The sequence below is a fragment of the Papilio polytes genome, unplaced genomic scaffold (genome assembly GCF_000836215.1).
Source record: "Papilio polytes unplaced genomic scaffold, Ppol_1.0 DF824058.1, whole genome shotgun sequence".
NCBI lineage: Eukaryota > Metazoa > Arthropoda > Insecta > Lepidoptera > Papilionidae > Papilio > Papilio polytes.
In genome coordinates this window covers 625,639-643,844 of record NW_013525146.1, presented here as the reverse complement: position 1 = coordinate 643,844, position 18,206 = coordinate 625,639, and the positions used below count along the sequence as shown (strand labels likewise).

Here is an 18,206-nt window from a genome sequence, read left to right as displayed (position 1 = left end):
ATAAGCTATTCACTTTTGTTTTTTCCAATACCATGCGGACGGAGTCGCGGGCGAAAGCTAGTTAATTATAATAATTCTTCGGGATCATAAAATAGCCTATCTTATCGCTGTTCATTTATACTTTCCGTTATAATCTTACTCATAAGTTTAAAGTTTTGGTCAATGACATACAATAACATGCAGATAAATATGGATATACTCGTACAATTGTTCCAACTAAAACCTTATAAGCATATACGCGATACAATCTAAAGCTACTTATCGTTTGTTCCGTAACCCATACTCGACAAATTTTACATTTAGTTAAAAACGTATGCTTTGTTTTATTTTTACCATAATAAAACAGAAATCCGGGTGTTGTTGAAGTATTCTGTTTTTATGTACTTTTTTTATAATATAAGGTGGCAAACGAGCAAGCAGCCACCTGAATCCATCGAAATGGAAAGCGACCGGTGCCCATAGACGTCCGCAATTGCAGATGCATTGCCTACCCTTAACTGACAGAGAAGGACGTCTCCTTTGCAATGCATGTCCTTGGGCAATGCATGTGCGTCCACATAACTGGTTATTTCCCCTTCCTATGCGTCTCTTCCATCGTCTAATCCACTTTTCCTTCCCATCCTTTCCTCTTAAGGAAAGGGTGGAAAGGAAAAGAGACTGAAATTAGGACTTCGGCACCACACTCATCAGACGAAACGCGGAATTGCTTCCACTTCACGCCTGTTTTCTGGGCGGTCGTGGTATTACACCGGGCGAGCCGATCCATTCGTGCGAAGATGTTAAAGCGGGCTCTACCACTCTACCACCACTTTTCCCTTAACCATAACAATTTATAATATAATCAAATTTGTATATTCTTAGAGGAATATCGCAGCTTGTTAATAGCTTTAAGGTTTTAAATACACCCTTTAAAATAATTTATTTACCCCTTACATTCACGTAGGGTCATAGCACCAAGTTTTATACCTTGAGGTCAATTTATTATTTTAGTTATTTTAAAATTTACCAGATACTTATTTACAAAAAAAATGATACAAAAACATTGATGCCATTAGTATAGTAGTAACCGCTATTACGCCACAGCGGAAGTTTTACAATGAATAATTAAGCAACATTAATAATTTAAGCTTGCGAGGAACTTTATAACGCACGCAATCTAAATCGAACGAACAACCTCCTTAAGGGTAATTTCCACTAAACCGATTCCGCGACTGTACATGCAGCAGTTGCATACGCACCAGTGGAATAGTATAAACGGCTCAGTCAATTGTAATTATTTATACTATTATGAATGCGAAAGTTAAGATTGATGAATGCATGTTTATTAAAGTTTGTAGCCTAAACTACTGAACAGATTTGGATGATATTTGGCATAGATGTAGAATGTAGTCTAGAAGAATACATAGGCTATCTAAAGTTGTTTTTAATTCCACGCGGACGGAGTCGCGGGCAAAAGCTAGTGTATATAGTTAGTCTTAATAAAGTATCGAATTTAGAATTAATTAATCCCAAAGCAATACAATAACTTATAAAGTATATAGTTTAATACGTAAATAAATTCCATGACACAAGTATAGCATTAGAGCCCTCGACACAATAAAAAGTCAACCCTTGTCAATATCCCCCGCTTCGGCTACGCTGACCTCCATAAGTAAAAACAACGACATTGGATTTTGTTATTTTTATTTTACATACGAACAATCTGTATCCGGATTTTACTGGATCATTGTGAATAGCCTTATACAACACTAGCTTTCGCCGCGTATCCGTCCGCGAGGAATTTAAAAAAAACAAAAGTGAGTAGCTTATGTGTTCTTCCAGGCTATCCTCTATGTCTGTGCCAAATTTAATCGAGATCTGTTCAGCTATTTAGGCAACATATGCTATTAACTTTTGCTTCTCTTTTAATACCTCGCGGATGGATTCGCGGGCGACAGTTACTCTTCGTATCGCACGGTAACAGGACTTTGCTATACTAATATTCATTTGATAAAAAATGGTATAAAAATCGTCTAAAGTAATGTATAGCCTTAATGCCACAACCAGAGACTTCTAATGGCCACTTAAGAAGATATTTCATACAAAATATAAGGGTCTCTTCAACATTTTGAATGCGGCAGTAAATCTAAACATCGTCTAACAATGTCAACAACCTAATACGCTAGCTGACATTTGACATTGTCCTAGCAATTGTTCGCCAAGGTGAAGATAGCCAATGATTATATCTTTGACTTTTAATGTCAGGACCCGTCAAGCCCCCCATTCTCATACGTCCCATTCCAAAAGTATCATCGCTTGGCAACCACACATGTCATCATTTTTTAAGCGTGTTTATTTTTATGTTAGTTATAGTTAATAAAGACAGTTGCTATCGTGGATTGCGGATGTGTTAGCAAATTTATTTTATTCAATTTGTTTATTTTAAAATTCCCTTTTTTACTCATCCCTGCGATAAGTGGCTGAATTTGGCACAACGTCTGCTCATTGTCTAGTCCATTATTCTATAGTCAATGTACGATATAAACGTCTTTGGCGACGCACCAATATAATTTGTCGGCCATAAACTTTATTCGCTCCCTCCGCCAACGGATTAAGGAAGTGAATTGAATGAGTTAAACTTTTTTAAAACGCTTCACAAATTGGCGGACGTTTATTCCCAGCCTTTGGACTGTATTGTTATGTACAACAGAGTTTTTATATATTAATTCGAATACTCGGAAGTTTTTGTCCATTCATTTGAGTAAGATATAAAGCATGGTCTTAGTCTGAAAATCCTCTGTACTATTGTCTAAGTTTTCTCTTAGTTTCTGATCAAACAAGTTACAACTTATCCAAACAATTAAATATCACTGAAACAACAAACGAGAAATACGTTAAAAGAAATCTTATTAAAAACTCTATTATCAATAAAACTGTATCTCTTTATACTTTGAGCAAACACGCTTTTCGTATTAAAGAGAATTAACATTTTCTCTTCATAATGCATTCACTTTAGTAATCTTAAAATATAATTTTAATTTTATGTCTTAAGCAAGGATAACATTTAACTTTGTATATTTTCAATAACGAAACGTTTATCTTTCAAAGAAGTCAAATAATAATTTATTCAGAGAGAAAATTATGTCTTTGTTTGTACAAATTTGTTAATATTTACGTGTTAAATTGTTGCATTTTCCCGAAATAATAAAGCTACGAATTGTAATATGAAAAATGAACATGCGGCTATCGGAATTCGCTGAAATGGCGAAGCGATCAAGGCCCACAGATATCAGCAATTACAGATTGCATTGCCCACTTTAAATAGAGAATATTTCCTCTGGTTGTGTGTCCCCTCCTCCGTCAAATCACCTTTAAAAAGAAGAGAAATAAAACCAGTTCTCTGGCAAACACACTTGTTGTTTATTGTCAGTAACAAATAGTATATTGAAAATATTGACAAATAATGAATTTTATTATTAAAAAGGATGTATCACGAAAAGTAATAAACTACCCAAAAACAACAAACGAATTAATGAGGATAGTTATGAATAATCTATTTGATTAATAGTTTCCATTTTATCGATGCTAAAGCAATAGTTAAGTGTAAAGTTTTGATGGTACAACAGAGTTTGTTTCAAATTAGCTTTCGCCCGCGACTATCCGTTTGAATTAAAAAAAAAAAAACAAAAGCAAATAGGCTATGAGTTCTTCCAGATTATTCTCTACATCTATACTAAATTTCATCAAAATTCGTTCACCCATTTAGGCTACAAACTCTAACAAACATCCATCCATCCATCCATCTCAACTTTCGCATTTATAATATTAACTAGCTTTCGCCCGTGACTCCGTCCGCGTGGAATAAAAAAAAACAAAAGTGAGTAGTATAAGTGTTCTTCCAGACTATCATCTACATCCATACCAAATTTAATCGAAATCCGTTCAGTCGTTTAGGCTACAAACTCTAACAAACATCCATCCATCCATCCATTCATCCATCCATGTAAACTATCGCATTTATAATATTAGTATATAATAGTTAGTAAGATTATTCATGAAAATCACTTGTTTTGAAGTTTCTTTGATATGTCAAATATTGTTAAGCGTAAAACTGAAAAACAGAAAAAGACTTAATGAATTTATCCGTCACTGACACATAAAAGACAAGATCCTCATTTTCATGTTTAATTATTCCATCATTATAATCTTTTGTATCGTCCCGGGAACAACGACAATGAAAAATAAACAACAGAAACATTACCATGTTATGCGTTGTACTTTATCTTTTTTTTTATTTAATTAGACAAGAAAAATTCTAAAATCCGACACATGATCTAACAAATTTTCAACTCTGTTACTTTGTTTCTAAAAAAAAAAACAGAGTTTAACATTTTATTAAACGACAATTATGTCGTTATACAACATGCCGGTAGTCCCCGCATACGGGGTAACGACTAATGTAAATGATCGGTCGATGTAAAACGTCGTGCGGGGACTCAATTGACGCTGTTAGGACTATTGCCTAACGCATGCGGGAGCTATAGACCAATGAAACTGCGCTCTTAGTTATTGTCAATTTATTATATTACTTCCAATATATACCTAAGTATTACTAATGTTCTATCTCAAAAATATTTACCATAGTACCTAATTTAATTTTAAAGACAAAAACCTTTCATTAAAACTGCCGGACAAAATGCGAGATGCCAAAAATAGGTCACTTTACAACAATGCATTAGTTACTAAATTTAAAATTTAATCCATTCGTCTCGGCATTCGGTAGATAATGATGCAACAATGATAATGCATTTTTTAGAATTAAATAAACAACAAGATCTACAGATTCAAATCGTGCGAGTTATATGAATGTAATTTTTTCACCTACATACCTGGCTTATTTATACCTAAAATTTAAATAAATTACTTAATATTTATATCAAAAATTACCTTCAATACTATCTTCCTTTTCCTCAACCATCGTTGATATAAATTTCAATATAAAACACAAAACACTTTATAACTAAACAAAAACTTCCAACAAGACGATATTCCGAAGTTTTAAACACGAAACAATAACGCCCTCTTGCGGCGAGCGACGGACGCGCACTGAAGTAATAGAGTTTTCTTCACGAGACACGTGCGCGGGAAAACGCTTCCCTCGTAAACTTTCCCGCCAATCTGAACCAATTGATACCGATAGTTTTATTTATATTATTGTTTCTAGACGTATTTTGTTTTATTACCTTAGCGATATTACTTCCTTATTGATTTTCCGATTCAATTCTACCAAATGTTGCCATTTCGTTGCTATTATGTACTAGTTTTTATAAGTATTTTGTATCCTTTAAATGCAGATGACCGTTTTTTATTAAAGGTTTACAAATTTTAGATTATAAGTTTAATTAAACAATGTTGGTCTGCAAATAGACTAACATTGAACGTCAGTGCTGGCCCAATCCGCTAAGGGAGTGCCATAGACAAGAAACTGAATGTCAGTGTCCCAGCGTCGTGGAGTGCAATCCACATTTAATTATAGTTCTTTGATCTGTAATTAAATACAGGAAATAGATCTACATGAGAAATATAAAAATGGTTAAGACATTTTTTATTTTGACACATTTCCATAAAAACAAAAGACTAACGATTGATTATTTGTTAATTTTAAAACTGTCTTTTGTTTTCACACTTTGAAGCCATTTTGAATTAGGAATGTGTTATTTTAAGTTTGAATCTGTTTTGATTATTGATGGGGAAATTACATTATCACGATACAAGATACAAATTGAAAACCAAAACATTTCATCAATTAGTATTACAATGTATACAAAGCTCGTTTGAAATATCAGAAACGGGGTTTGCAATGTTCTGTGCAGAAACCGCAATGGAAACTTCTGACAGACGATGTTTGATTGGTATCCACTGAACCAAACATTCGATCTATCTTTGATTCCAAACCTATTTGCTGTACTTTTATTTGGATCCAATTGCAATTTTTGATTAAAGGTACCAATAATTTAGTGTTTACTGTGTGAAAAAAAAATGTAAATTAGGTTAAGTCTGAGAAATTTTTTCTAAAAATGAGTGTTTTTTTCATTTTTTTTTTCATTACTCATTCTTTTAATGATCATTTAAATACTCTGAGTAACACCGAATTTCGCTAAAAATTTGCTGCTACCTGTAGATTTTCTCTTAATAATCAGAATAATATCAAATTATTAACAATTTAATATAAAAGTTATTGCCGCAAATCTAAAGTGCTCTGTCGTGTTTCATTCCCACCTGTGTGGCATATGGCTCAGTAATAAACTCCATTATTAATCCGCTGCCGTAAACTTAAACGTGAAATTTTGATATGAAATTTTAGGGAAAGATTTGAATAAAAGTTTATTCTAATATGCCTATAAAGATTTCCAACGTTAACATCAGTTTTACTGTAACTAAGTAAGGCTTAAATTATTTTCTCTGATTTCCTAACTATTAGATAAGCTACCTCAGACATTTTTTATTTAAAATTCAGTGCCATTTAGGGTAGGGCGTGGGTGGGCGATCGCCCAGGGCATTGATCAGAATGGGGGCTCCAAAGTCAGCAAATGACAATCTTATATAAAAACTAAAACTTGTTAAAAAGCCCATAGAAAACTCTCATCATCTTCTAAAGATTTATAACGGCATGAAATTGTTGCACTTAACCTGATTCCTACAGAATCGTCATCTTATACGGCTCGTTACGTACGTGGATGCACAGATACAATACTAAACTAGAGGTAACCGGGGCATTGAAATCACTGAGCACAATTCCAGTTACCGTTTAAACAACGTCTGGTAACTGACGATATGAATATTTCCATCTGGTAGTAATGCTCGAATAGTTCATTCCAATTTCAAAATCAAAATTTTGTTTGTGACACTTTCTCAACCATTATAAAACTGGGAGACATCAAACAAAGAAGAAACATTTTGCATTTGTTCTGCAACTATTCAATGACAATTAGACTATCTTTAGCGACACCATCCGGTTTGAATTAAAGAAACAAAAGTTAGTAGCATATACGTACGTCAACATTTATGGAAAAGACATCCTTTCAGCCAATTAGGCGGTAAATTTTAACAAACATCCATCTAAATGCATTTATATTAGTAAGATGGCGGCATTCAATAGTTTCTTGGTGTTTATTATAGACCATGGTTTACCATGCTCTTAGGGACCGGAAATTATAACCATAGCGAAGTGAATGCATCGTAGATCCGCTTTATTATATTGCAATATCAAACCGCATTCGTCTAACAATAGGTGATTTGAAACACGTGTTGAGTGCATAAAATGTTTGTCCATTGACCAACATAAAGTCTAAATGTTCTAGATCGAGTGTGCAATCTATACTCTATACTATTATAATAAAGCGTAAACATACACTTCTTTGTTGCCTAAGATGTCCGCAATTACACCATATTTTTGAATAATTCTTATTTTAATAAAAAGCCCTACACTAACGTCGCGTTAAGGCTACATATTTTCACGCCATTAAACTAAGGGGGTAAATATTTTAGCTAAAAACCCTAATGTGGGAAAGAGACCATAAGTTGCTGCCAACATTAAGGAAGCAATATTGCCAAGGTTTGTCATCGTCATGTCATTTTGACATTTGCTATTGACATTTCGACAAACGTAAACAATAATATAAAATTTTCATAATTTCATGCGGATGAAGCCGCACTGGAACAGCTAGTATTAGTACACAATTAATAAATAATTAAGATGTATTAGTGAAGAAGGTTTTATAAAACTCTGGACCATAATATAGTGGTCTTTTTGTCATATTTTATCGTGAGATTCAGCTGTGACAATGAGGAAAATAAAGCATTAGCATAAAAGGGATGATGACTTCATCGCTTTATTGATGTAAAATAAATCTGATTTACAAAACTTGTCTCACGGACATAACCGGACAGGTTAGCGAACTGCAGGTAACCCTAACCTTGTGAAGGCCTGGTAAAAATAGAGTTTGGAGTAATAAAAGTAAGAAACGCCGGTCATATAAACACAGCTGTACAACTCGTACTTGGTAACGACATCTACAATGTTAGATTAGAAACGATATATATTTAGGATAGACTAGTTATTGCCTGCGACTCCGTTCGCGCGGAATTAAGAAAAACAAAAGTAGCTTATATGTTTTGTATCCTCTACATCTGTACCAAATTTCATCTAAATTCGTTCAGCCGTCACGGCTACAAAATCTAACAAACATTCATCTATCCATCCATCCATCTAAACTTTCGCATTTATAATGTTAGTATGGTTTTGATGGCTCTATGTTTCATTAAATTGCAAACCAAAATTCGTTACTCTTACATAAAAATCAACAACTCCCTGTATTTACCCTAGTCCCGTAGTGTCGGCAAGTTTACTCCTACAGGGTAATCTATCTCCTGTCCTCTCATCACTCCCTTCTTGATCATGTCGCCTTTGACGCAATCCATCTCTTTCTAGGTCCACCTCTACAGGTACACACTCACTAACGAGCGATTTTTATTTGTGTCGAATCAAAATTAGTTCACTTTACAATCAGCTTTCGAAGTCTAATGTGAGTACAGATTCTTGTCATTGTAAGCCAATTAACAACAAATACGACTGGATACTGCTTTGTAAAGCCAATTGAACTCGTGGCAACTACCAGCTTTGACGACAAGTGAATGACGAGATTTATGTTAGGGTGATAACACACCAAGGGGATTTCATAATCCATTTCTAGAAAGGGATTTACATTTTACTATAGGGAATCATATTAACACAATTCTGAACGTTACAACACTGATTTCATAAACGAATGTCTGATAGCATGTATAGACTGTGCCGACCCTCCATATCAAAGGGTTATTTATTCCAAATGCTCCAGTGGGTGGCTACCTTTAATACTCCTTAAGAACAATTTACTGTCGCCTCGTAGCCGCCAGTCTTACTCAAAGCAAGTGAACGAGATCGTTACAAAATGACTCTACACTCGTCTTAACAAGGAACTACCTCCCCTCGTCGTCGCTCTGCTGTTCTCTTTCATACTGATTTCTGTATGCAATTTTCTATTCAATTTGTAGCACGCTCCATCTCTGCATATAACGAACTCTTATTACGTAATGATTATTCGTAGTATAAATTCGAAATATGTAGAGATTCTAGTTTCTTTTTGCTTCAGTTGAACTGAACCTTCTTATTTTACTAAAATTATAAATGTGGGAGTTTAGATGGATGGATGGATGTTTGTTAGAGTTTGTACCTTAAACGGTTAAACGTATCTCGATGAAATTTGGTTTAGATGTGGAACATAGTCTGGAAGAACACATATGTTACTTGCTTTGTCTTTTTTTCCACGCAGATGGAGACAAAGCCAAAAGCTAGTTTATTATAATAGTTAGATTTATTTACTCTGGAAAACGTGTTATTTACGAGTTGAGTGCATCGCAATGGCGCCGGCAATGCACATAGAAATGAATTCAAACTATTTCCCTTTGAAATATATTGCAATAAACTGTTTAGTTATGAAAGCTTGCTATGCCAAGAATATGCCACGATTACACATCTTATGATAAACTCATTCAAAAGACTTCTATAATTCCCAAAACTATCTGACTAAAGGTTATATTAATCTCTTTTATAGAAAAAAAAATCTGAAGTTTTAGCTAAAGATTTATTTTTATTAATTTGAAAAATTGAATTATCTAATTATCCGTCATTCTGCTTTGCGATTTTCACGTAACCTTGATTTTGGCGAGAACGATATATTTAGAAAGCAAACCGTAAAAAGCAATAAACCCAAAGTAAACATGGCGGCCACATAAACATAGTCGCTTAGGATGTGGGAAAGTACAGTCACTTACGACATACAGATAAAACTTCTTACTAACGTTTTATTATGTTACAAAACTTTAGATGAATGTTTGTAAGAGTTTACAGCCTAAAATGTTGAATAGATCGCAATTAAATTTACCATATACGTAGAACATAATCTGGCACAACACGTAATCTACTTACTTTGTTTTTATTAATTCCACGCGAACGAAGTCGCGGGCGAGAGCTAGGCAATAGGTAAAACATGTATAAAATCATGGTTAATACTTTGCATGGAGCAGTCTTGGGTTCATGATTTCTCAATAAGAATGATTGAGAATTGAAGTTCGGTAGAGTCAGAAACATCGTCAATCGGTTCCGTCTGCAGCTCTACCATTGTTCAGTAGTTACTATTAAATCGTAATTCAACTTTTGTTCGCAACTGTACAAGTCACAGCCTAAAAAAATAAACGTACACGTAAAATAAACCACCTGTACACGATAAATGTTTACGAGTGGTCGCGGCTCGCAGCTCGCGGCTTGCGCGAATCAAATTGACTTGTTAACAACAATAAGTCTTCATTGTGCTTTATTGCGATGAAAACTGTTTACACTATTTCATTGCGGTGCTAACAGAATAGATAACAGTCTAACCTATGATAATTCTTCAATGGATCAGCAACTTTAAAAATTCACAATGTAAAAATGTTTCATAAACTATTTGAATTTACTCATCAATAACGATGCCCTAAATAACTTCTAGAAACTTTAGACGATTGAATTATCGATCAATAACCACTAATAGGCTAATTGACCGTGAGCCCATATGTTTTTTAGTTAATATTTAAACCACACACTTCCTCGGTAATGACTAGTTGCATAGAAATAGATTCTCCGTATGATTCAGAACTATCTCACGACGATCTGACTATGCAAGATAATTGTTTATTTAGCGCATTGGAGAACACATACATGAAACCTCGTAAAAACCGTTGCATATTTACTAGCAAGGTCATACGAAATATTAATACTACTCTGTATAAAATATAGTACAATTTCAACTAACCCCAAACAACAAAATGATTAAATACCTAGTGGAAAATTAACAGTAGATAATCAGTAAATTAGAAAATAAGATAATAATGATTTCACATTTATTAACAAGGAAATACGGGTCACATTAAACTTTTCAGACAATCACGTGCACTGAGTAAAATTAGAGAAAATCACACTGTTTTCTGGACTTGTTTTTCAGTTTATCCGTATCTGAATAAATAACGATGAAATTGCCCATAAGCGTAATGAATATCGATTATTCCCAAACGTCACTCCGCTCTGTCCCCACGTGAGAATAAAAAGTTTCAGTAAGTAGTAGTATCACCAATAAGGTGACAGATGGAACCGTTATGAAATAAAATAAGTTCCAACCGTCCCCTCGTCGCAAAAGGTGGGACAGATGACACTTTATTCTCACCTGTTCCCAAGGGGGGGACAGAGCTGGATGACAGTTCGGAATAATCCTTGAATATGCTCTATAACCAGTTATTAATAACGTTTAGTCATGATTGAAGGATTAGCCAAATATGTTGATCGAAACCACTCCAAGATCAATAAATGCATCACTCGACGTAACAAAGACCTTTTCGGAAAGATCCTTACAATAATAGACGTAAAATCAATCACAAACATCTCAGCTATAATGGGAACTGTATTAAAAAAAGTGCTAGTTAATATGTGAAAAATATTCGATTAGAGACATAAGTTACGTCTGCATTTATTACTTCGTTGGAATTTTCATATCAGCGACGAACACTCGTTGAATATGACGGAATAAAATGCGAAGGATTCTTGTAACTATGTTCCAATCTAGACTACGCGATGTTAATGTCTTGCTTTATGCGAACTATGTGACTTCATATTACAATAAAGATAATATAATTTGTTTTTATAGATGTAGGAAAATCTTGAGAATTTATGATTTTCGTGATGCATTAGTATTACACTGTGAAGTAGTTAAATTGACAGAAATAACCATAATTAGCAAAGAAATGTATTTAACTATAAAATTCTAGGATGACAAAGAACAGATTATATATTTTAACGGAATTAACGTTACTATGGCCATTGACAGAATGGTCTGGAAAGGTTTAGAGATCATTTTAACATATTCCGGACTGGCCTTACGCCCTCTGGCGGTAACCATTAAAACATTGTTAAAAACGTAACATTAAAAAACATTACAAGAATATAAACAGTTCAATTCTAATTTGATAACTAATAATGGTAAGATTAATTTGAAAGAGTATCGTGTCGTGTCTCTGGCTGGTATCCAAATGTTCTGCGATCACGTCGTCGTGTTATTTTTGTAACGAAAGCCGCATTGTAACGTCGAATGTCATCGTATCATCTACACTTTATTACGATTTGATAATATTAAAAAAAACTGTTCAGAAACTATAGAGATGTTTAAAAGAACAACAATTAAAGATATAAATTAATCGTTTGGTTCTTTAATCAAAGGTTCTTTGGGTCTTATTGCCAATAATTAGCACGCTAGCTTGACTAGTTTGTAACCTTTTGGAAGCTAAAGAGCTGATCCCTTTTTTAATCTATTTTTATTTATGGTTTAATTTATTTTAGTTTCAATTCCTGGTAATGTTACGAGGAATGAAGAGGAATTAAACGGAACCATTTAATTAATTTATCCAAGACGCAATTTCAAATGTAATAACAAAATTAAGTGTTATTACGTGAATGCCGGTGTCACTGGCTGGCATCAATATATCACGCAAAGTCTAGCGCATCGTAGATCTTAATTAAGAAATTATTGCATTTCTAAAATCATGTTGGTTTGACGTTGAAAAATAAATCTTTTAATAGAGAATTAGAACATAATTTTCCATGTAATCTAATAGAAGGATCAAATACAGAAGTAGCTGTTGATTTACCTCGACTGCAAAGAATAATATGGTTACAAGTATCAAACAAGGTTTTTTCCAATTAAAATAAAAGATCCAGGATATCGCATGTCATTTAACTCGATATAGAATTTTTTAGTTTCCGTCCTTATGAGGAAACAGTGGGATGGTGTTACCTCCGGGACACACTTATCGGGTGCAACGCGGTAACTCGTCTGTTTTCTGTACAGTCGTGATATTACACCGGGTGAGCGGCTTCGTGTAGCTAATACTGCTACGATCACTACGACTGTGTTCGATGCTAAGTTCGTAGCAAAGTCCTTTATTCCAGTACAGTTGAACATTTGCTCTAACTTGTATGTACTGCTTGCGCTAACTTGTGCCAGTTGTTGCATTTAACGGCTCTCATGTTGAGCCCTATGACAGTAGTACTGTCCTGTTAGCGCCATGCATACAATTCATAGACAATATTATATTCTGTACAAACATTTAAAGGCAGAAAGTTTGTGTTGTTGAGAGGCAAAGTGTTCGCGTGGCTGCTACTTCACACAATTTTTTGCAACAATCTAGTTTTATTTAAAAATTCTTGTTCCAGTATGGAATATCTTCTATAATGTCCGCTAATTATTTCTTCCTTCATAAAGATCATACTAATATTATAAATGCGAAAGTTTAGATGGGTGGATGTTTGTTAGAGTTTGCAGCATAAACGGCTGAACGGATTTCGATAGAATTTGACATAGATGTGGAGGATAGTCTGGAAGAACACACAGGCTACTTGAATTTGTTTTATTTAATTTCACGAGGACGGAGTCGCGGTCGAAAGCTAGTTAAATATAAGATTAGCTTCGAATAAACATAACTTTTTAAATTAAAAGAATCGTTTACAAGAAGTGGCTCGTTAAAGCTTACTAACAAGTTTTGAATTCGCATTAAAACGCTACTGGACTGAGAAATATCACTTCCAGCGAATACTTTGAAGTGTGAAATACTATTTCTTTTGAATTTCTGTTATGACTTATCTAGAAGTTTACACTCAACAATGTTAAACCAACAATCAGCAACATGTTTTATTTCGTTGATGGAAGTAGCGTATCGAAGTTTGTTAATTGCTTCTACATAAACTAGCGTATTTTAGAAAAGCTAATTTTCCAAGAGAAATATTTAAACTCTGATACAATTGTGACGTATCAAATATGAACATAGATAGAACCAAAGTCTACAACTGTTCTTTGTACTAGTTTTCTAGAAATTAGTATTACCAAATTAATTATAAAATAAACAATGTGTAAATCGCTAAATTGTGACAATACTATGTACTAACCATTTAAATTTGATACCGAGTTTATCATACTAATCATACTAATACTAATATAAGTATAAATATAAAAATAATAATAAATAAATAATATTATAAATGTGAAAGTTTCGATGGATGGATGGAAGTTTGTTAGAGTTTGTAGCCTAAACTGCTGAACGGATCTCAATAAAATTTGGCATAGATGTAGAGGAAAGTCTGGAAGAACACATGGGCTGTTTTGCTTTATTTTTTTTAATACCACGCAGACGGAGTCGCGGGCGAAAGCTAGTAAACAAATAAAATAATATTTTGTCGATATTTATTAGCATAGAAATATGATTTAAAAAACGTTTTTAAACGATTTCTAATTCAAGAGGCCTATTTAAAGCTTACGAGTACTATAAAAAATTGTATATAACATTTGTTCAAACAAACGCTAATGTGCCTATAAACATTTCAACTGACGAAAAAAAATTGAACCACGTAAATAAATGTCATAAATATGAGAGGATTTCAAAGCAAAACATTATCGTAAAGAAACACTAATTTATTGTTTTCGTTATAATTTAAAGATGTCCCTTTTACATATTATTCAAGACATATTGTTTCATTTCAACTCCACATATCTATACTATTATAAAGAGGAAAGATTTGTATTTTTGTTTGTATTGAAATAACTCTAAAATTACTTTGCACTTTTCGAAAATTATTTCACCATTAGAAAGCTACGTTATCAGTGAGCAACAAAGGCTATTATTTTTTTAATTTCAAGCGGGCGAAGTCGCGAGCAGCAGCTTTTATAATATAGAATTGAATGTCTATCTTCAGACTTTTACACAACACATATATTATTCTTTACTAGCTTTCACCCGCGACTCCGTCCACGCGGAATTAAAATCAAACGTAAGTAGCCTATGTGTTCTACCAGACTATCCTCTACATTTAAACCAAATTTGATCAAAATCCATTCGTCTATAAACTCGTAATAAACATCCATCCATCCAACGAAACTTTCGCATTCATAATATTAGCATGATTCTATTGGTCAATGAGTTTGCATGTTAATTGGCTGAAAAATTACGTTCATAAGAAAATGTGTCACGTGTAAAGTCAGGGGACAACTCTAGTTTAATTTTACACAAACTACATTCTACTATAAACCGCTGGATACCATTAAAATGATTTATAGAACGGATATTAATATTTCAGGAACAGATATGTCGTAAGTTTATTTTTTATCCCGCCTACACGAACACATGAATATCACAAACATATATCTATATAAATTAAATGTCAACTCCACATGTGACGTCACTTCAAACTATTGACACAAAAAGGGTCAATAGAGGTAGAGATGGAGCAATTCGCGAAACCTAACAGGACATTGTTTTCCCAAGTTTAAACCTTGAAGCACATAATTAAACTTTATAAGTGATTTCTAGATTTACTTACTAATATTATAAATGCGTAAGTTAGGATAGATGGATGTTTGTTAGTCTGTCGCCTAAACTAATCTTGATTAAATTCATAGGTCATAGATGTAGAAAAGTCCGGAAGAAAACACAGCAGACTCACTTTTGTTTTCTTTAATTCCACGTGGACAGTCGCGGGAAAAAGGTAATCTATAATAATATACAAATAAATAACTATAGATCAAGTTATGCATTTACCTGATTTCATTCTTTGGAGACGTTTTTCATAATCATCCATAACACGCTTATATAAAAACACCATTTTAAACTATTAAAAAATGTCACAAAAATTAAATTTGGAATCGATGTCTCTCTCTATAGATATCGATTTAATATCGAATATGAAAGTACGCTTAGACACGAATCATTCGTGAAATCAGAATGAAATAATTCACAACTTTGTTTATTCAATTATTAGCAAATTCGCGTAATCCGTGGCTGCACCACGAACACTAGACACGAACTAATCTATTTCTGATGTGCTGATATTATTGCTAAAAAATTGTTTGAATTTATTATACGTAGCAACTGGAATAATACCAGGATTGTATAAATCAAGGATGAAATACATTTACGATAGTTTCTTCCCATCTGGATACAATAATTAGAACATTATCTATGGTAACTCAACATTATCGATGCACTATGTTTATTACTAATTCTAAGAGCGCACCCTTTAACTAAAAAATCGTACAACTGTTTAGTCTTGCTTTGATTCCTATTAGCTTAATTGGAGATGCGCACATTACTCGTTTGAGTTGTTGTTGAATTGGTGAAACTTCCTCAAAGGCCGGCAACGCATCTGTAGTTCTTCTAGTGTTGCGGATGTCTGGTAGACCACATTTGTGTTCCCGCCGCTTATTTGCCCCCTTCATATAAAAAAAAAACAATCGACAATCGCACAACACTTGTATAATGTAATAGACAGTTCTGTTGGTGGTAGATAAGTGTACATTAAAATAATGGCAGCTTATTTAAACTACTACGCTTTTATGTAATGGAATGATTTACTTTCTTTACATAAAAGCGACAAACCTTTAACCTTTAGTTGACTGACTATTCATCAGTAACCATGGCAACCTTGCTTCTGTGCTATAAGCTTGTAGTTTGTCCCTTTCTCGTATTACACTTTTTTCCAATTTATACATCCCCTATGTTAAAAATAAAACCTTAAGCGTGTCATAAGTGTGGGACTATTATGTGAAAAAAAAAAACATACTATGATTGGTGATATACTACGTAAAAAAAGTGTGTGTTTGCGCTTTATTATAATAGTCTAGTTTTAGATAATCCACCACAATTTATGGTATTGTAAATTTTTATTTTAGCCACTTTATACTAGTATTGTATAATAAAATATCTTTACATCGCGTTACGCACAATACGTATCAGTATAAAAGTAAGAAAGTGAGCCATAAACACAGACGAGATTTCTTTGAGTGCTCATTTTACCTTCGATCGTAAATCTTCTCGGAAATTCTTTATGTACATGCTTCCGTAGATTACATACCATAATAACATATCTAGGTTATAAAATCCAAGTGACACGTCTTCACCCGGGTGGCAAAGTATATGCAAAAAACTTCTGCTTTCTCGATGGTTTCTACTGTTGAAATGCATGTCTAAAATCATTGTCAAACAGCACAAAACTAGATACCACAAAATGTGTTCTGGCAATGGAAACCCACGGTCAAACAAAACTGACACAGTTTTCAACTGACGTCAACCAGTTTCTATCATAGGTTTTATTACTATGTTATTATTTAAATATATTTTCTTATACTAAAATATACAGTTTAAAACAGCTGTACTCAGACGTTGACAACGAAATACTTTGATGTTACAAAACGTTTACAACACTTCAAAGATTCTACGCGGATTTTTATTAATACTTTACAAGCTTACCTAATGTTGCTAACATCTGGCGGACAGTTCTCATCAAACAACTGTCTAGTAAGTCTTATAACGCATTGATTAATTAGCGTTATAGAAAGCCCTTAGTTTAGTATCTCGTTCTAAATAGTCACTAAAGGAAAGCTATTAATGATTCTGAGTGGACCCCTTATATTGGTTGCGCATGAAAGATAACTAAATTCATTAATTTGTCGGCGATCCGCAAAAAAAAATACTAGAAGAGCTATAACAAAGCGTTATAGATGTTAGATATTTGTAAGACCTTAAATAAATAACAGAACATAACTCCCAGCTTCATTTCGGATACTATAATTCTCTGAGGCAAAAAAGCGGTTGCAATTTCGTATATGAACATTTCACAAAGAGCTTATATTAACAAAGAGAAATTAAAACGCATTCCCTTTGCTCGTCACATGAAATGGATTACGAAATGTCTGTTTATATTAAAATGTGCATTAACGTGCATTAAAACGAGTAGTGTATTTCAAATTTAAAAGATTTTCCAGCCATGGAATTCTTATGTCAAAAGAACTCTACAAAACAATGGTATCTCTTACAAAGACAACAAAATAAAAAAGCACTTAAGCCAACTATAATTTCACTACAGCCACTGAATAGCAATATCTCGTAGAAGTTCTAATGAACGTTATTTTATTAGTTTCATAAACATTTTCCATGTTGTGCAAAATTAACGTAATAGAACGATTTTTTCGTCAAGACTGTACATAAGCAGAGTGGCGCAGTGGAAGCGTGCTGGGCCCATAACCCAGAGGTCCGTGGATCGAAACCACGCTCTGCTA

General features: G+C 33.5%; 1 protein-coding gene and 1 non-coding gene across 3 annotated transcripts in view; one reads left to right on the top strand and one right to left on the bottom strand.

The window, feature by feature from the left end:
* Window positions 1–15,874, bottom strand: part of LOC106100281 (adenylate cyclase type 2-like) — a 98,161-nt gene extending 82,287 nt beyond the window's left edge. The window contains exon 1 of one of the 2 annotated variants that reach the window (XM_013279092.1): window positions 15,691–15,874. In XM_013279092.1, coding sequence (XP_013134546.1) covers window positions 15,691–15,754 — 64 coding nt within the window. In that variant the 5' untranslated portion in view covers window positions 15,755–15,874. Of the gene's footprint in view, window positions 1–4,926; window positions 5,067–15,690 lie in introns of those variants that run through there. The other variant, XM_013279093.1, reaches the window with a different exon arrangement.
* A 2,260-nt stretch (window positions 15,875–18,134) lies between these two features.
* Window positions 18,135–18,206, top strand: Trnam-cau. Its single transcript has one exon. It is a non-coding gene; the product is annotated as a tRNA-Met (tRNA).